The sequence below is a fragment of the Mastigoproctus giganteus genome, chromosome 12 (assembly GCF_048544385.1).
Source record: "Mastigoproctus giganteus isolate SK-2022 chromosome 12, ASM4854438v1, whole genome shotgun sequence".
Lineage (NCBI taxonomy): Eukaryota > Metazoa > Arthropoda > Arachnida > Uropygi > Thelyphonidae > Mastigoproctus > Mastigoproctus giganteus.
The window spans coordinates 57,092,500-57,113,763 of NC_143586.1; the positions used below are offsets into that span (position 1 = coordinate 57,092,500).

Genomic DNA, 21,264 nt, shown 5'->3' on the forward strand with positions numbered 1-21,264 from the left:
CAAAAGTCAGGATGGATATATAAGGAAGTCTATTGGTCGTTACATGCTGCTGGATGTTGTTTACCCAGATTTTACAGGCTCCCAAAGATACATAAAGTAGGTATATCGCTCAGACCTATTGTATCATTTATAAACAGTCCTACGTATGCTTTACCTAAGTATTTAGCTAAGATAATTGCACCCATAGTAGGACCTTCCGGCTTTGTCATTAAGAACAGCAAGCAATTTGTGGACTTTATAAAAGGACAGACTATACGGGAAGATGAGATAATGGTTTTGTTCGAGGTTAAGTCACTGTTTACTTGTATTCCCATTAAGTTTGGCTTACAGTGTGTTAGAATGGCCTTAGAAAAGGATGTATTGTTAAGTACCAGGTCACCTCTATGTGTTGATGACATTTGTGAAGGAGTGGAGCTTTGCTTATCTAGTACCGTTATGGTACTAGATAAGCAGACTGGGCTTATACTCTCAAACTCACAGCAATCTACTAAGGAACAGCATATGATAGATAGTACTAACAACACACCAATTACAGTACCGCCAACTGCCCTGCAGTCTTCCTCAGAAACCATAAAAACTAAAACAGCAGTCCCAATGCAGAAAAGTCGGCAAAATGTAAGAAATATAGATACAAACGAAAACATCAACCCGGATGAGCAAATCTTAGATCTGTATGCAGAAGACGACATGGACACAGCGCGTCCTATCTTCTTGAAAAAAGAAAGAATAAAATTGGAGAGACAAAAACAGAGTGGACCTAAAAAGCAGACTGAATCAAACACAACCGCTAAAAACAAATAATGGATCATATCATACAGTGGAACTGTAGAGGTCTACGTAGCAATATCGATGATATCCATGATCTAATCCAACAGTATAGTCCAGTAAGCATGTGTTTACAAGAAACTAATCTACCACCGCAAGTAATTCCAAAAATCAAGAACTATACTGTATATCAGCATACTAGAAATAACAATACCACCATGCGTGGAGGTGTGGCCATTCTAGTAAACTCAAAAGTCCCTACTTTTGGGACTAGATGACAAACCTTTGTGGGAAACAATGTTTGCACCATGGGATGGACCTGATTAGATTATGGTGCCCCTGTTTAGTAGGGAACACATTCCACTGCAAACTTCCTTAGAAGCAGTAGCAGTACATGTCTCCTTAGGAATCATGTTAACAGTAGTTTCAATCTACCTATCACCAAAAAAAGAATATACTTATAATGACCTAGAAGTACTTCTGCTACAGATCCCTCCTCCATTTTGTTCATTTGGAGATTTTAATGCACACCACCCAATCTGGGACTCCCCACATACAGACAGACGAGGAAAAGTTCTGGAATTGCTGCTTGACAAACACAATCTAACACTGTTGAATACTGGTGCTGATACTTACATTCATTTCTCCATTAGAACAACTACAGCTATAGACTTGACAATCTGCTCCATTATCCGATAATTTGTGAAATACAAACAACTAGAATCCCTCAGGCAAATAATTCTCGCTTAAAATGGAAATTTTCCAAAGCCGATTGGAAGTTATTTGCTTTCAGTATCTCATTCAATGATGAAATTATCAAATTCCAATCCATCGATGATACCACACAGCACATCACATCTCAGATTCAAAATGCCGCAACCAAGGCCATACCAAAAATCCGTACTGGTTCGTTTAAACATGCCAATCTTTGGTGGAGTGAAGCGTGCCAACTTGCCAAAAAAGAGAAAAACTGGGCATGGAACCTGTTTCGTAAACACCCAACTACTGAGAACCTTATAAATTTCAAAAAACTGAAAGCAAAAGTGCGATTTGTAAGGAAAAAGGCAAAAAAAAAGATTCTTGGATCCAGTTTGCCTCTTTGTATAATGAAGAACACAAACAGCAGAATAATCTGGAATAAAATAAAAAAACTGAATGGTAGATTTCTCCCAGCATCCTCTCCAATACTGAGATGGAATGGACAAGATTTATCATCTCCAGTTCAAATAGCTAATGCTCTGGCAGAAAACTTTTCCAAAATCTCAGATACAGCTGCATATGAACCATCTTTTCAGCAACATAAAAGGACTGAGCAAAGCAAATTAAATTTCAGTACAAGAATAGCACTCCCATATAATCAACCCTTTACAATGTTGGAGCTACAGGATGCCCTAAACAAATCAAGAAATGGGGCATCAGGACCTGATGGTCTTTATTACCTCATGTTGCAACACCTAGACAAAAAGGCACTAAATTCCCTCTATTGCTTTTTCTGAATTGGGTCTTCTCCGAAAGCTATTATCCTTGCTCATGGTGTCATTCAACAGTGCTAGCTTTTCCCAAACCTGGGAAAGATCAGACGAATCCATGCAACTATAGACCGATATCCCTTACCAGCTGCTTGGGCAAGACATTGGAAAAGATGGTACACAATAGACTTCAATGGTACATCGAATCCCATTCAGACATCAGTTGTAATCAATACAGCTTCCGCTAAAACCGATCCACATTAGACCTTATGGTGAAAGCTGAGTTAACGTATAGAATGCCTTTATTCGAAAAGAACATCTTGTCATGGTGTGTCTGGATATTGAAAAAGCCTTTGATACCATCTGGCGCTATGGTATTCTGAAAGATCTGTATGCCATAGGACCCAGAGGTCGACTCCCAATGATCATAGAGAGTTACCTTAAAAATAGAACTTTTCAAGTGAGTTGTCGTAATGCTGTTTCGCAAGCTCTTATCCAAAGAGAAGGTGTACCACAGGGATCGGTACTCAGCGCTACACTCTTTGTTCTTACGATAAACAATTTAGCGCAGAACATTTTGGGTAACGTAGAAATCTATCTTTATGCTGATAATCTTGCAATATCTTGCCATTCACATAATATGCGTTCCATTGAATGACATTTGCAGCTTGCAATAAACAAAATAGTGTCATGGACTTCACGTAATGGTTATCGTCTATCAGCAATCAAAACTGTAGCCATTCACTTTTGTAAAAAAACTCCAACTACATCCAGAACATGAATTATCACTGTGAAATCAACCGATACCAATTACCAGCAATATCCAATTCTTGGGCATAACCCTTGACACTAAACTGACATTCCAGAAACACATACTACAAACACGAACTGTCTGTATGAAAAAGCTGAATATACTTAAAGTCATCTCATCTATGACATGGGGAGCTGATCCCTATACTCTACTCCACCTATACCGGGACTTAATCAGATCTCGATTAGATTATGGTGCCCCTGTTTATGACTGCCCGAAAGACTCTGTCAGCCTGTCTCAACACAATACAACATAGTGCACTCAGGATTGCTCTTGGGGCGTTCAGGACTTCACCGGTGCAATGAACCTCCACTCCACCTTTGGAGAAAGCTGCTGCTCCTCAGTTATGCGGTTAAAATATATAACCTTCCATCTCATCCTATCTGGTCATACCTGATATTGATGATGGTATATCAAGCTTAATGTCCAAGTTTGCAGACGATACGAAGGTTGGCAGGGTTGTCAAGGACACTACTGACACTATGCTGCTGCAACAGGATCTGGAAAGGTTGAGCAGATGGGCTGAGAGGTGGCAAATGAAGTTTAACATTGACAAATGTAAAGTATTAAATATGGGAAACAGCAACCCCAGAGCAACGTATCAACTCTGTGGTACTACACTGACAGTGGTAGAGAATGAAAGGGACCTGGGGGTGGTTGTGCAGGCAGATATGAAGTTCTCTGAGCAGTGCAGACGGGCTGCAAGAGTAGCTCATGGTGTATTGTCAATGATATATAGGAATTTTTCTAGCAGGGATAAGGAGGTGATTATTCCCTTGTATAAAGCAATGGTCAGGCCACACCTAGAGTACTGTATACAGGCCTGGAGGCCTCATTTCAAGAAGGATGTAGAGCTGCTGGAATGAGTACAGAGAAGGGCAACAAGATTAGTGGATGTAACAAAGGGGTGCTCTTACGAAGAAAGGCTTAAGTTTTGCAAATTACAGTGTCTGGAGACTAGGCACCAGCGAGGTGATCTGATAGAGGTGTACAAAGCCTTGAATGGTTTGAGCATGCTCAATGCTGATGGGATTCTTCCTCTTGCTCAGAATAATCACCTGAGAGGGCATAAATTCAAATTGAGGAAAGACAGATGTAGGATAGATCTGCAGAAATTTGCCTTTAGCCAGAGGGTGGTTGGTAGGTGGAACAGACATCCATCCCTTGTCGTGGAAGTTGATAGCCTAAATAAGTTTAAGGCTCAGCTGGACAGGTATTTCAAACGAACAGAGGGGTGAAGTGGAAGTGGTTATTTTTTATTTATTTATTTTACTTTATTTTTTTTTTTTTTGGCTGATGCTGCATAAGCTTGCTTTCTTGCATCAAATGCCTCTACTAATGCTAATGCTACCTCTATGATCCACAATGGGTAAACCTTTTCAGAAATAAGCCTCTTGAAAACAAACCTACAGGAATCCGTCTACGAGAATTGATTTAGCAGTGAAATATGCAGTTGACCAATTTACATCAAGACAAAGAAATTGTACAACCTCCATGGAAAGTGTGTATACCTTTATGTGATGACTACTTCTGACGTTGGGAGAAACACTCCCTGAACAATCCAACCATTCAGAAACTACATGCAGCTCACTCTTTGGCAAATGCAGACACTGCAAATTTATACTGACAGCTCCAAAAGTGACACAGTTGTAGGAGCTGCTGTGGTGCTACCAACATCAACAGTCTGTTTCATTACCACAAGAATGCAGCGTTTTCACTGCAGAACTCTATGCCATTAAGATGGGTTTCACCTTACTTGCTCATGTTTTCACTCTGAAGACTATTATCTATACAGACTCTTTGAGTGCAGTGACAGCCCTCCAAGGCAATTCTCGCTCTCCACATCCATTGATAAATCAAATAAGAACTCAAATATCCGAATTTCATAACAATAGGCAGACTGTCACATTTTGTTGGATTCCAGGGCACACACTGGAATACCAGGAAATGAGAGTGCAGATAAAGCAGCAAGAAATCCCACTGATAATAACCACATCCAGATTCCTTACACAGACTATAAATCAATCATACGCCGAATTTGCAATGAAAAATGGAGAGAAATTTGGCATAATCAGGTAAATAACAAGTTACGAAATATAAAACAGAATCCACAGCTATGGAAATATAGTTTCCGCTCAAACAGACACGAAGAGGTTGTGCTTGCTAGAGCACGTGTAGGTCATACCCATCTTACACATCAACATTTATTGCGAGGAAATAATCCACCACTGTGCTTCCACTGTGATTCAACACTAACCATAAAGCATATTCTTATAGAGTGCACTCACTATCAGTATGCCAGAACCACATGATTCCGATCCCCATCTAATTTAAACCAACCTCTTCAAATTAGATATATTATTGGGGACAACTCCAATTTACCTGAGTTTTTCCACTATCTAAAACAGATTAATGTATTTATGCTCATATAAACCTTTTCATTAATGCGTACATTGTTTCTCCACAGGAACAGGCGCAATATGGCCAAAGTAGCTCTTGCGCCAAAAGAACCCAACAACAACATCATCGCCAAGGCTGCAACGCGGTGACTCGGTTGTACCCATGTTCTGCAGTTCAGCGAATTTCCTTTACAGAAGCTGGTGCTAAAACTTCAATTATAATAGCTTCAGATTTTGTACAGCCACGAGATTTTTTTTTTTTTTTTATATTTCATCATTAAATATAAAATAATTTAATTTCATTCCACAGTCGAGTGATCAGAGGAATGCTCAAATATATCATGCTAAACCCCAGGAGCTCACATCTGGTGAGTATGGGCTTGGCACACCCAGGATCCTGAGCTGGATATCATCATTCTTCTTTCTCTCTCTCTCTCTCTCTCTCTCTCTCTCTCGCAGGGTAGTTCAGATTTTTATTTATTTTTTTTTTTTTTTTGCCTGGTGCAGGCATAAGCCTCAGGCTTCCTTGCACCATAAGGCTAATAATAATAATATTGGAATTAGGGGAAATGATTTGGCCGATACTGCAGCCAAATCAGCAATTCCTCAAAATTATTTTTTATTCCAGATCCTTTACCACTGCATCATAGTATCCAGTCAAATTGGTCAGAAGAGATTTCCCCTTAAACCCTTGCTATGACTGAAGTATAACTGCACTCCTGTCTAGATGAAGTATAACTGAACTCCTGCCTGCATTACTTCTTTAACTGGTGACTCTGTTATTTTCCCTGGAACAGCAGATAAGCTAACAGATCTGTAATTACTCACATCACTTTTTGATCTCCTTTGTGAATTGAGGATATATTTGCACATATCCAGTACATAGGAACTTTCCCTTAGTCTAAGAATGCTCTCATAATTATGGCTAAGGGTTTGCTTACTTCCTTTGCTGCCTCTCTTAATGTAATTGGAACAAAGAGTTGGAACAAAGAGTTGCTCTTATGAAGAAAGGCTTAAGTTTTACAAATTACAGTGTCTGGAGACTAGGCACCGGCGAGGTGATCTGATAGAAGTGTATAAAGCCTTGAATGGTTTGAGCTGAGTGCAGTGTCTGCTTTGGGCAATCAATTTTCAATGTCACAACCAATCAAAAAACAAATCATTTGCTGTTTAAACCATCTACGAAGTAGGAATCATTCAGTGAAATTCTGCAGGATCCCTGGGTATTCTGGTATCTTGGGCAATGAGAGAGCAGATCAGGCAGCCAAAAAACAAAACAGTACAACACCAGCAAATTACCAAGTACCATATAGAGATTATTTGAAGCATATAATAAAAGTGTGTATGTTTCAGTGGTCAGAAATATGGAAGGCACAAAGTAATAACAAGTTGCTCCAAATCAAAGAAGAACCAGCGTTATGGATTTCCAGCTTCAGACAAAATAGACAGGAAGAAGTAGTAATAGCAAGACTAAGGATTGGACATACGCACCTAACCCATATGTTTCTACTCATGGGGGGTGACCCACCTCGATGCAAGCATTGCACACTACCGCTTACAGTCAAGCATATACTTTTAGATTGTCCTCACTATTCCCATTTCAGAAGTACTTTCCACTCTCAATCACAACTGCAAAAACCGCTATCGCTTAACCACATTATTGGCAATAGTGCTAACCTAGCTACACTCTATACCTTTCTGAAGCAAATACATATATATGAATTCCTCTGATGCCAAAATGGAACACATTATATTACTTTAGGTTAATAATATAGGACCTGGCACATTTTGGCCTTAGCTGCCCTTGTGCCCTTAAACACTAATACCAATACAATACAATGGTTTGAGCATGCTCAGTGCTGATGGGATTCTTCCTCTTGCTCAAAATAATCACCTGAGAGGGCAAAATTTCAGATTGAGGAAAGACAGATGTAGCATAGATGTGCGGAAATTTGCCTTTAGCCAGCGGGTAGTTGGTTGGTGGAACAGACTTCCATCCCTTGTTGTGGAAGTTGACAGGCTAAATAAATTTAAAGCTCAGCTGGACAGGTATTTCGAATGAACGGAGGGGTGAAATGGAAGTGTTTTTTTTTTTTTTTTTTTTTTTTTGGTTGATGCTGCATAAGCTTGCTTTCTTGCATCATATGCCTCTACTAATGCTAATGTTAATTGGATAGATCCCATCTGCCTCAGGTGCCTTGCTTATATTTAACTTCAACAATTTCTCTTCCACTTTCCTCTCAGTTATCATAAAATCATTTAGCTCCCCTATTAGAGTTTGATAAACTTCTGATATCCCCATTCCTTAAAGAATTCTTGATGTGTGAATATAGATGAAAAATACCTATTCAGTTTGTTAGCAACCTGAGCAGGATCATCAACAGTTAGACCATCGACATCAAGTGGATCACTGTGATTCAGCTCCTTCCTTCTATTGTATATATGTAAGAAAGATGTCTTTTCCACTTTTCTTTGCCAGAGACTTCTCGTAAGCTGCCTTATCTCTTATAACCTCCTTTGTGACTTGGTTTCAGACTAGTTTATATCTACCATAGGCTTCTGTGTTACCTGATACTTTATCTGCATCCCATGCATTTTCTTCTCTCCCGTGTATCTCATTAGATCATCTGACATCCATTTAGGTCTAAACCTTGAGCAGTATTTTTTAGTTGGTATGAAAAGCCTAGTTGCTTTCATGATTATTTCCCTGAATACTTCCCATTTAGAATTTGTTGTTAATAACATCATTAGTTGGTGTCATTGTATAGAATTTAAAAACTGAGAGCACTGTAGTCTCCTTTACCCTTGATGGTAGTTACATCTTTAAGTAAATCCCCCATCAATACACTGTGATCACTGCCTCCTAGTGATCACAGATGCATGTTGCCTCTCAAACATGATTTTTTAAAAAACAGTCATCCAATAAAAGCCCCAAAGTCTTGCTAGTATGCAAGTGACCAACACACAAGTTCCAATCAATATCTGGAAAGTTAAAATTCTCATTATGAGACATTCTGATTTACTAGCCTACTGTAGTTCTCTGTATAGTTGTTTGTTGTGCTCATCAGAGTCATTAGGCATGTAACACAAGGCTCTCATTTTTGTTTTTCCAGCGTTTATGCTACTCCAGACTGACTCAACATTGCACCGGTCACCCATGTCAACTGGATGCATTGCCTTAGATTTTTATGTGCCTCTTAACCAAGAGCATAACCCCCACACTTTCTCTTCTGTCATACATGGTAATCCCCACATTCAAATTCTGCATTCCTTATATCTGAGTGACACCACATCTCTGATATCCTCACAATGTCTGCATTTGATGACTTGATCAGCACTTCAAATTAATTTACTGTGCTACTAGCATTGGTGTACATGCAAGTATACATGCATCTGTTGTTATTCTTAGTTATCCTAACACATAATAACATCATTTTTTTTTTATTTCATAACAGCATAAAAATATTTATTTAATAGCATAAATAATAAATAAGTTTCATTACTTTCAGAACAATCTGTCAGTCAAGATGTGATTTAGACTTGGAAAACTATTATGTATAAACAGATATTTCATAACTTTAAGTGTACAGTTTTATTTATTTTTTTTATTTGTTCTTATCACTAAATGCATCAATGGCACATCTTTTAAAGAACTGATTGATAAGTACAGGGGTGGGCCGTCCCAAAGGTGCAAGGGGTGCACTGCAAATGGGCACCAATATTCAAGGGCCACCTGAAACCTGAAACTTACACATACGAAGAAAATTTTACAGAGGGGTACCAAATTTCAGATGGCACCCGGGCACCACATACCCTAGGAATGCCCCTAGATAAGTATCCTCATTATGTTTTGTATAGATGCTTTTGAAATTAATGAAACCAGTTGTAGTGTAATTAAGATATGAAACTTGTTTATTTTTTTACATAAAAAAAATTAAAACACTAAAATATGCTAAAGCAGTTCAGCTAAACCCTCAAACTACGTGGAAGTTTCACTAATGGACAGGTTAGTGCTATTGCATCATATTTCTACTACTGAAATCAATAAATTGTAGTGAACTACCAAAGTACATAACATTAGTCTTCTCCATTGGTGAAGCGTTACTTATTCAAGGTAGTGCAATATCATGGCAAATCATTGTGAAGGTTTTCACAATATGAGATATAATTAAAATGATGCCAATTTATCTACTTCAGTAGTTCACTACGTACAAATATGATGCAATAACATTAACCTGTCCATTAGTGAAACTTCCACATAGTTTGAAGCTTTAGCCAAAAAATTACCTTAGTCTATATTATTGCACACCATCAGGCATTGCTCATATTGTGGAATTATACTTCATAACTGGGTTGTCACTATTGCAATGCCAGGGTACTCACCCATGCACCAAGGAGAGACCAACAAGCCTTGAAACTCTGGTGGTATCCTCCGAGAATAAGTAACATTAGTCTTCTCCATTGGTGAAGTGGTACTTATTCAAGGTAATGCAATATCATGGCAACTAGTTGTGAAGTTTTTCACAATATAAGCTATAATTGAAATGATGCCAATTTATCTACTTCGGTAGTTCACTATGTACAAATATGATGCAATAGTACTAACCTGTCCGCTAGTAATACTAAAATATTAAATTTTAAAATGTAATAATATTTTATACATATGAGATGCTTTTATTTTATTAAGTATGAATATAGAATTTCAAAATTATAAAATAGCTAATGCCGTTTAGCTTTTCAAAATTATGAAAAGTGGGACTTCCTCTTCCTCTCTTAAGTTTTGTGAATTACAGGGCTTAAACTGCCTAATAAATATAATGGTCTTATGCTCACATCAAAATAAACTTCTTGTTATCATGAGTTACCTTTATATTGCACTACTTTTAAATAAATGGCATTTTAAATACTTGTGATAGCAAAAAAGTTGTTCTGGAGTAAGCAGCATTAAGATCTTTGCATTTACTAAGCAACTTAAACCACTGCAAACCACAAAAACATTGAAGAGGACATATTCTACTTTTTCTTGATATTTTTCACAAATATGAATATAAGAATATTAATTTTTTTAATTTCTTTGTCTCCTAATTTAGATCACCAAGTTACTAGGTCCAGAATCCTATTTAATTTTGCCAGAACTCGTTTTTCTTTTAAAAGATGATTCATTAGAGGTAAGAATATTGATAGTAAAGTCAATAAAGGAGATTCTTTAATAGTGGTCTTACATAAATATCAGATAGCAGATGGAGAAAATTCATTAATCAAAATTTCTTGTTCATCCCTTTATTAATTTAAATCAAGTATTTTCATTTAGTTTGTATAAATAATTTTGTTGTAATTTACTTTTAGCAATTCATTTAAAAGCTCCATGAAAAATTTTAAATATATGCAGTAGAACTCTATTATTATAAATCTAATGTTAATTAATATACCAAAAATTTAATAGTATAAAGGTATATGGAAACTGTGGTAATAACAAGTGAACTATATGTAACTATGTGAAATTTTGCTATGGTGAGTGCTTTAAACTATAGTAATAATATAACTTTATTATTGAATTCAGTTTATCAAGTGCAGTAATGATGTAACTTTTTTTTCCATATATGTTTTTACAAATACCCCAGTATGTCAAAGCATTACTTCAGTGGGTAAGTCAGGGTGGTAAACTATACAAGAACACTTGGTTTCAACTGTGTCTACATAATGTCAGGAGTGTTGTCAATAAAATGAGTAAAATTGAAATAATTAGGACAATTAATGCTGAAATAATAGGGCCAATGGAAACATGGTCAGTGGAAATAAACTGGGCCAATGGAAACCCAGAAATAGGAGATGATGAGATTCACTTTTGGTATGTAAATTGTATTTAGGAAGGATAGGGAAAATAGGAGGGGTGGTGGGATCATGCTTTTTATCAAAAGCAGCTTGAGTGTGATAATGAGCATGCTCTTTAGACCAGAAGATTGTGAAGATTATGATGAGAGCCTTCACATGCAGATGGAATGGGTTAGCAAGGGTGAATATCTTATCGTGAATGATTTAAATTTGTTCCTTATTGATTGGAGCGAGTGGGAAAGAAACTCGCCATGAGGAACAAATTTTTTAATTTGCTAAATGGTTATTATTTGTATATGCATATTACAGAAATAACTAGGGTCAAGAATATTCTACACCTGATCATTACCCACAAACCAGAAAACACAGTGCTGATGGTATGGGAACTATTAGCAAGGAGTGATCATGCAGTTATAAGTTGAATGACAAGAAAGGAGTAGCAAAGAAGAAAGGAAAAAAAATGGATTTTAATTTCAGGAAAGGAAACAGTGACAGCTAAATATGCTACATAATCTCTGTCAGCTGGAGATTTAGCACATGGAAGGCACATACCTTTAAAGCAATAGTTACAGAAACCATGAATACATCTATACCATTAGGAAAATATAGTACAAGGTGTGTGTGCGTGTGTGTGTGTGGCATGAGTTAGTTGGAAGAGTAGATGGAATGGATGAGCAAGAGTGAATGTCTTCTTATTGTTGATTTTATTTTTAACTGGGTGATTTCAGTTTGATTGGTACAAGTGGGAAGAGAACTCACCATAAGAAACAAAATTTTTAAATCAGCTAGATGGTTATTATTATTTATATTAGCATGCTAGGGAAAGTACTATGGGCAGGGATATCTAGACCTGATCACTACCTGCAAACCAGATGATGTTGTGGGAGTTGACAAACAGAAACCATTAGTAGGCGGTGATCGCCAAGTTCTAATTGTGATGATATCAGGGGGAGCAGTTGCTAAAGGCAAGGCACAGGAATGGATTTTAATTTCAGGAAAGGAAACTATAACAGCTAATTGTGCTATATAATTATTGTCAAAATTAGTGCATGGTGGGCAAATACCTTTAAAGCTATAATCACGTGGATTGGATATCCTTACCAATACTAAGTAATAACCTACAAAATCTCTATCTAAGTTCAAATTAAACTAAGTATTATAACTAGGAATATAAAGCTACTTCTAGAAAATAAATTAATATGCCAATTTAAGAATATATTCTTAAATTGGCATATTAATATATTCTACTGCATAGTTCCTTTTAGAACTATGCAATAGAATATATTTTTAATTACGTTTCTCATTTAAATAGCAAATGTAGAGGTATAATAATTATAACTGTATAAAATAACTGTTATATTTATTTACTTCTAAACCTTTTATTTTGTTAGGTGCTAAAAGGATTAACACTTCATCTACCAGAATCATTAGAAGCTGTTACAGATCACTGGAATACATATTCAGAGGCTAATGTAAGTTATCAGATATAAATATAAAAAATATTGTGTTTGTTAACCTTTCAAATTCTTAAAAGAATGTGCAAAACTTTTTTGTCTTCATATGAATATTTGATGATTATCATTTTTATAGTATATTGCATTTTTTTCAGTAAGGCAGATGTTTTAATACCATATACAGTCTTACATATAAACATCAATAAAATATTAGATATAAATTACATATGAACCCTGAGGTTCTTTGTGGATAGTGGTGATAGCTAAGTTTGCCACTTGGGAGTCTAAAGTGTTGATGAAACTGATAGTCTGATTCTGCTTGTAAGTGTATTGAATTTCAGCGAAGCCTGCATTTCTTAAAAAAAATTGAGCTTTGCTGAAATTATTATTTTTTTGTGACTGGTGTGGCTACTGAATTCCTTTTTTTTATTGTGGCTAATATGCTGGAGATAACCACTCAGGTGAACTGATATGAACAGTGGTTCAAAGTGTGGCTTTACACATAGATAAGTGGCTGGCCCTCTGAGAACTAAGCCATACTAGATGGTATGTGATTCTCATTGCCCAGTGCAATACGACTACTTATAATGGATGCATAAAATCATGTTTGACATCCAGAGCAAATCTCCCATGTCACCCAATCTCTAATATCATACAGTATGAATTATGTAATAATTTGAGATTATGATGAGCATCATGGAAGATCCAATATTCCTTACATTTTGAAGGTACAGCTTTAAATACTATAGCTGTTGGAGGCTGGCCACTAAATAGTCCACCTGACTGGACCTATTGGGTAGTGCTGTAGGGAAATCTGGAGTAGCTATTGTATAATCTTGTTGCCTGCCAGCAATGGCTGAAGAGAATCCAAGTAGCATGTATTGTATATGGGAGAGACAGTATACCAAGGCTATGTTACGTTAAAGAGCTGGGTATGTTTACTGTGTGTGTGTGCTATATCTAAAAATTTAATCAATTCACTCATGTCCACCCCAAAACTTTTACATCAACTATCAAGAATAGCCCAAACTAATGGAACAAACTTATCTGTGAAAAGCATTAAGCCTACCAAAAACTTTTTAATTCATTTCACACATATTGGCAGACTCATTTCTAATTTTAGTGATATCCATTTCCATCTACAATCTGCCAAACTCCACTTAATTTTTTTAGGAAAATCTTGGTTATCAACTGCCTTCAACTTCCATCCATTTCTTTTGCCTTGATTATTCACACAAATTACCCAGTAAATGTGGCCCACTTGGGAAAAAAGGCTGTGTCCACTGCCTTAAGAGGATTGTAGATAAAATAAATTTCTGTTTATTTTTTGAGTGACCAGTGCCAGAAGTGTTTTACAAATTCAGACTTCATACATGTTGAATTATTAAGGGATTTTCAGCACCCCAGTTTACAATGAGCCATTCCTTTTTGTGGCAGCATACAGGCTCAAACTTGCAACTTCTTTACTTGTGGCCCTGCATACTAACCACTGGACCATGGTGGCCCCGGTTTTGGTGCACGTCATTTTTCAAATGCTGACTTGTTTGTAGAATATTTAAGAATTTTATAATGACCACTCTCCCTCATAGTCTGTTTCTTCTTTGAAAGTGTTTTTAAAGTTTGGAAAAGAGACCTAACCTGTAAGCCTAGACCTCACAGGGAGTGAGATCTGACTTATAGGATGAGTTCTCAGGGTGCTCCACCAGTATTCAATAGGATATCTTGCATTGCTTGGGTGACATAAGGACTTCCATTATCCTGCAAAAGAAGCCACTGTTTCATCTTCAATTTGGATCTATTTTTTTGTAAATATTCCTAATGAAAGATATGTGTATAATCTTTATTGTGCATAAAGCGTAATGTACAATGTACCCTTCATAGCAACAGTGCCACGTTTTATATGTGTAAATCACAACTTAAAATTTGGTAATAAATTAGTATTTATTATAAAAATCTGTAATGAATAAAAGTTTCATGCCTTTTTATTTAGCAAGAAGAACTAAGTGAATTAATCCATTCTTTGGTATTGTGTGAAGAAGCAACATCATTAACAAGCAACTGGCGTCTGCATGCAGATTTTTTAACCCGATTATCTTGTCTACCAAGGTGTTTGTCAGCTGATCAGATCTATACAACATTTGTGCCTTTGCTGTTCATTAAACTTCATACAGCAGTAAGAATTAATTCATATTTTTGTAAATAATCGCTCTTAATTTTAAGGTTTTTTTTTTTTTTTTTTTGTGTTAATCTCTTAAATGTTTTCCCTATATGCACAGGAAAAATTAAGGGATTAATATTTGGTATGTGCATATACTCAATTCTGTGTATTAATACTATATCGTGTGTGTGTACATGTATGTATACAGTGAAATCCATTTATAACAAACTCAAAGGGGTTGATTAAAACTTCATTATATCTGTAAATCCATTATTAAAGATACTTTGACACAATTCCATTCCATACATTCTACACAGACCTCAATGGCCATCTTCATATCAGTCTACAATTATGATCCTTTGTCCATATTCCTAGATTCAGAAGTAGACACTCTGTTACCAGTCATTGGTAATAGAATTTAAAACTTGTGATTATGCCTTGGTCTAGCCTGAAATTTAAAATTATGTTTGGTGGGAAAAAACTTTAATTTCACTGCATGATTAGATTCTTTTTTTTTTTTTTTTTTTGGTAGTTGTTGGCACATAGGCTTCTGTGGCCATAATGCACCTCCCAAGGTTTTTGCAGTACAGTAATACCCCGACTTACGCGAACTCGGAGTTACGCGGTTCTTGATTTTTTTTCGTTTGGCAATGCTGCAGCCCACTATCTTCAAGGTCGTTTTTCATATGTTATCGATATACGGTGCGACGGCGGAGAATGAGAGCGAAAGATGAACAAAATTTAACTTTGTTGCTTTTATATTTTTTATATCAGTGAAGGGGAAACACATTTCACCATAATAACGTAAAAACCAACACAATTCCAGCTATCGGTATAATTGCAAATGCAATTAGATCGAGTTTACTACCAGTTTATAACAGATTTCACTAGCAGAAACGCAACTGGATTTTTATTGTTTTATGGTAGTAACCCCTAGAAATGTGAGGTGTTAATAGTGTACCTCTGCCTTTATGGTGTTGTTTATTCAGTTGCTACATGCGCGCAGCTTTGTTTATGCGTATCAAGCGTGCCTCCTCATTTTGTAATTGTGCTTTATTCCCTAAAAATAGTAAAATACTTAATTAAAAGGTGTGAAAAGGAAGCGTCCTGGTGAAGACACTGCAGATTCAGAGAGAAAAAGAAAAGCAATTATCGATAAACAGAGGCGGACTGGGTCAAAAATTCTTACCCGGGAAAATTTATAGTGGCCTCATACTATGGTTTATGGCCAAAATCACACTGGCCCACCGGGATTTCCCCGGTAAGGCTTATGGCCAGTCCACCTCTGTCGATAGAGGAAAAAATATGAAATTGTGAAACGCTTTGAGCGAAATGAAAGACCATGTGATATTGCACGTGCTACAGGCCTAAATGAAGCAACGGCGAAAAGCACATGACAATTGCAAACTTGACAGGTTGAAAATTGAAAAGGGCTCAATTGTAAAGGGCTTAAAAATTTTAGAAAACATAGACTCCAACGAAGAACGCGTTATAGCTACAAAGCAAGGAATAAAAAAAAATATTAGCTTGCTACGAAGAAATTCTGCGTGAAAAAAAGACGCTGTGTCGTCCGACGAATTTGTTAGATTTTATGAAGCCATCGACATCGAAATAATTTTTTTACGTAACTCATTTGTTTTTTTTTAATACATATTTTGTATTAATATGTATAAAGAACTGCAATTTTATTAACATTTTTCTTCTAAACTAGTGTTTTTGTTAGTCCTTGGTCCCAATTAAGCAAAATTTATATGTATTTATATGCAAAGTTGTACCCCGACTTACGCGAATTCGACTTACGCGATTTTCGTCGGACCCACCTATCGCGTAACTTCGGGGTATTACTGTACTTTGATCCAAGCCCGAGGCGGGAATCGAACCTGCGACCTTTGGGTTGCCAGGCAAGCGCTTTACCCACCCGGCTAGCCCAGTCAGCGATTAGATTCTACTAGTCATTCATTGAATATGGTGTTGGATCATCCATATATGTGTTTTATTTATATATGGGATTTTTTGGCTAATTGCCTTGAGTTTTGTGATTTTACTCAAACAGCCACTGCTTCTAGTTACCTCCAGTTCCACTTGGTTTAATGAATAAAATAAGATGAAATTGGAGAAGAGAATTGAAATATACCAGACTGAAAGCCATTCCTCAAAGATGCACCTTAGATGGGAGACTATTATTTCCTTATAAGCCCATTTCATTCATTAGCACAAAGTCAGGAGCTGCAACAAGGAGCTTTTGAGTCTTCATTATGACTATGAAATAAAACTTAGAAAGGAATAATTTAATTGACCAGAAAGGGGTGAGGTGTTGGGAGTGACCTTGAATAGGGGTCATTATCTGATTACCATTGATCATAAAATTGAATAATGATGCCTATTCAAGGCCATTTCTGACATCCCTTTTGGTCAATTAAATTATTCCCTTTAAGCTTTATTTCACAAGCAAAATAAAGATGAAGACACAAAAGCTCCTTGTTGCAGCTCCTGACTTTGTGCTAATGAATGAATGAAATGACCTTATAAGGAAATGACAGTCTTCCACTTTAAAGCGCACCTTCAAGGGAAATGGGTTTCAGTCTAATATATTTCAATTCTTTTCTTTCATTTCGTGTAATTTAATGCATTAAACCAAGCAGAATTTGAGGTGTTTTGTTTAAATATTAGGAGCATTGGTTAAACAACTAGATTTATTGGAAAGATCAGCCTAATCTATTCCCTTAAAAACAATGAAGCTTTGCAGATATGCCTATGATGAGTGTTTTTTTTTTTTTTTTGTTGTTGTTGTTGTTGCCTGTGCTTATTCAAAAAGAACCACAATGCATTGTATACTTGCTTTACTCTAGCAGTACAAACAGGCTGCTAGGATGGATCCTGGTATCCAGTCAATGATAGAAGTTGTTGCAGCAGGGACAAAGAAGTGATTATCCCATTGTATAAGGCCATGGGAGATGCTAAGCCCAGTTTCATGCTCCTCAAACTAAGATTGGACACATCTGGCCACATGTATTGAAGCATTATCATGTTGAATGAAATGTGACGTCCTTTGTGGGAAACAATGTTTGCACCATGGGATGGACCACCTGATCACTCAGAATATCAGATAATCAGTGGCAATAATTCACCCATTAAGGGTGATGATAGGACCTAAAGAATACCAAGATATTGTTGACCAAACCATTATTGATCCTCCTCCACGTTTGATGGTTGACACAAGACAGTCAAGATGATTCACTTTCTTTGGCTTTTGCCAAATGTAAGCTCTTCCTGATGTTAAAAAAAAAAAATTGTGAATGATGATTTATCTGAAAATATATCGTTTCCAATCATCAGGTGCCAATTTTTGTGCTCCCTTCATCATTGCATCCTCTTTTTAGCATCACCATTTGTAACAGGTGGATTGACAATAGTGACTCTGCCATTCAGCTTTGTAAAGTTCTTGCCAAGCTGTTTTGTTAAAAACTGGATTGCTGAGATTTTCGTTAAGTTCTGCAGTTATTTTTGAGGTAGTAGTTTTGTTTTCAGACTACAATCCTTTTCAGTGTCCAGTGGTTTCTTTCAGTCAGCTTAGATTTTCTGCCACAATTCTTCCTATCAGATTTTGTTTTTTCATACCTGGTGAATGCAGATCACTTTCAATACAATTGCTCTGGATATGTTAAAGAAATCAGCAGTTTTAGTCACCAATGCCCCCGCTAAACCCGTACCAACAATTTGACCTCTTTGGAATCCAGACTGGTTGGTCATTTTTTTCATGTACCTTTTTATATCACATTAGCATTAGCATTAGTAGAGGCATTTGATGCAAGAAAGCAAGCTTATGCAGCATCAGCCAAAAAAAAAAAAAAAAAAAAATTAAGTAACATAAATAAATAAAAATAACCACTTCCACTTCACCCCTCTGTTCGTTCGAAATACCTGTCCAGCTGAGCCTTAAACTTATTTAGGCTATCAACTTCCACGACAAGGGATGGAAGTCTGTTCCACCCACCAACCACCCGCTGGCTAAAGGCAAATTTCCGCACATCTATTCTACATCTGTCTTTCCTCAATTTGAATTTATGCCCTCTCAGGTGATTTTTCTGAGCTAGAGGAAGAATCCCATCAGCATTGAGCATGCTCAAACCATTCAAGGCTTTGTACACCTCTATCAGATCACCCCGCTGGTGCCTAGTTTCCAGACACTGTAATTTGCAAAACTTAAGCCTTTCTTCGTAAGAGAACCCCTTTGTCCCATTCACCAATCTAGTTGCCCTTCTCTGTACTCGTTCCAGCAGCTCTACATCCTTCCTGAAATGAGGCCTCCAGGCCTGTATACAGTACTCTAGGTGTGGCCTGACCATTGCCTTATACAAGGGAATAATCACCTCCTTATCCCTGCTAGAAAAATTCCTATATATCATTGACAATACACCATGAGCTACTCTTGCAGCTCGTCTGCACTGCTCAGAGAACTTCATATCTGCCTGCACCACCACCCCCAGGTCCCTTTCATTCTCTACCACTGTCAGTGTAGTACCACAGAGTTGATAGGTTGCTCTGGGGTTGCTGTTTCCCATATGTAGTACTTTACATTTGTCAATGTTAAACTTCATTTGCCACCTCGAAGCCCATCTGCTCAACCTTTCCAAATCCTGTTGCAGCAGCATAGTGTCAGTAGTGTCCTTGACAACCCTGCCAACCTTCGTATCGTCTGCAAACTTGGACATTAAGCCTGATATACCATCATCAATATCATTTATAAATACAGAAAACAATAAAGGCCCCAATACTGAACCCTGAGGGACTCCACTAATAACATTAGTCCACGATGAGCAGTGTCCATTGATTACCACTCTCTGTCTTCTCCCCCTCAACCACCCCTTTATCCATAGCAGCAACTTGCCTCCAATGCCACACTGCTCCAATTTGTGCAGCAGTCTTCCATGTGCAACAGTATCAAAAGCCTTTCTAAGATCCAAGTATATAATATCAAAGTTATTCCCTGCATCCAGTTCTTTTGTGACTGCATCATAGTATCCAATCAAATTGGTCAGGCAAGACTTCCCCTTAACAAAACCATGCTGTGTCCTAGCTATAACTGAAGTCTTGTCTAGATGATCCTGCAGTGCTTCTTTCACCAGTGCCTCCATTAATTTTCCGGGAACAGAAGTTAAACTCACAGGTCTATAATTACTTGTGTCAGCCTTTGATCCCCCTTTGTGAATTGGGGTCACATTTGCACATCTCCAGTCAATGGGTACCTCCCCTGAGTCCAAGGAAGCTCTCATAATTATGGCTAAGGGTTTGCTTACCTCCTTTGCTGCCTCCTTTAATATAACTGGATAGATCCCATCCACCCCAGGTGCCTTTCTTGTGTTTATCTTCAACAATTTCTCCTCCACTTTGCTCTCAGTTATTACAAGATTCTCTAGCTTACTGCTAGAGTTGAATACACCTCTGGCATTCCCCTCGCTGAATAACTCCTCATGTGTGAATGTCGATGCAAAATATTCATTTAGTTTGTTAGCTACCCGAGCAGGGTCATCAACAGTTGACCCATCGATCTCAAGTGGACCAATCTGATTCATCCCCTTCCTTCTAGAGTTTACATAAGTAAAGAACTCTTTGCTGTTTTTCTTCGCATCCCTTGCCAAGGATCTCTCGTAATCTGCCTTCGCCTGCCTAACCTCCTTTGTAACTTGGTTACAGATCAACTTGTATCTATCATAGGCGTCCGTGTCACGTGTTAATTTGTATGTATCCCATGCATTTTTCTTCTCTGCCATATGCCTCATTAGTTCATCTGACAACCATTTAGGCCTAAACCTTGAACAGTATTTCTTAGTTGGTATGTAAAGCCTAGTAGCTTCCACGATAAGTTCTTTGAATGCTTCCCATTTTGAATTTGCTGTTGGCAATATCATCAGTTGATCCCACTGTATAGAATTTAAATACTGTCTCAGTCCATTGTAGTCGCCTTTACGAAAGCAATACCCCTTCCCTTTACCCCTAATGGTAGTTACCTCTTTGAGTAACTCCCACTTCAGCACACTGTGATCACTGCCACCAAGTGGTTCATTTATCTGCAGATTCTTAATGCATGAAGAATCACTACTGATAATCAAATCAAGAGTATTACTCCCTCTAGTTGCCTCCCGAACATGCTGATGTAGAAAACAATCATCCAATAAATCCACAAAAGCCTTGCTACTGTGTGAGTGACCAGCCCCCAAATTCCAGTCAGTATCTGGGAAATTAAAATCCCCCATTATAAGACTCTCTGATTTACTGGCCCACTCTATTTCTCCGAACAGTTTCTTATTATACTCATCAGAGTCATTAGGCCTATAGCACACTCCTACTCTCAATTTTGATCTCCCAATGCTTATGT

The 21,264-nt window shown here is 37.3% G+C and overlaps 1 protein-coding gene across 1 annotated transcript in view; it reads left to right on the forward strand.

Annotated features, from left to right (window-relative positions):
* Window positions 1–21,264, forward strand: part of LOC150077083 (serine/threonine-protein phosphatase 4 regulatory subunit 4-like) — a 297,317-nt gene that overhangs the window by 157,287 nt on the left and 118,766 nt on the right. The window contains exons 12-14 of the mRNA XM_090386255.1: window positions 10,535–10,612; window positions 12,668–12,748; window positions 14,721–14,903. Of these exons, the coding sequence (XP_090242381.1) occupies window positions 10,535–10,612; window positions 12,668–12,748; window positions 14,721–14,903 (342 nt within the window). The remainder of the gene's footprint in view (window positions 1–10,534; window positions 10,613–12,667; window positions 12,749–14,720; window positions 14,904–21,264) is intronic.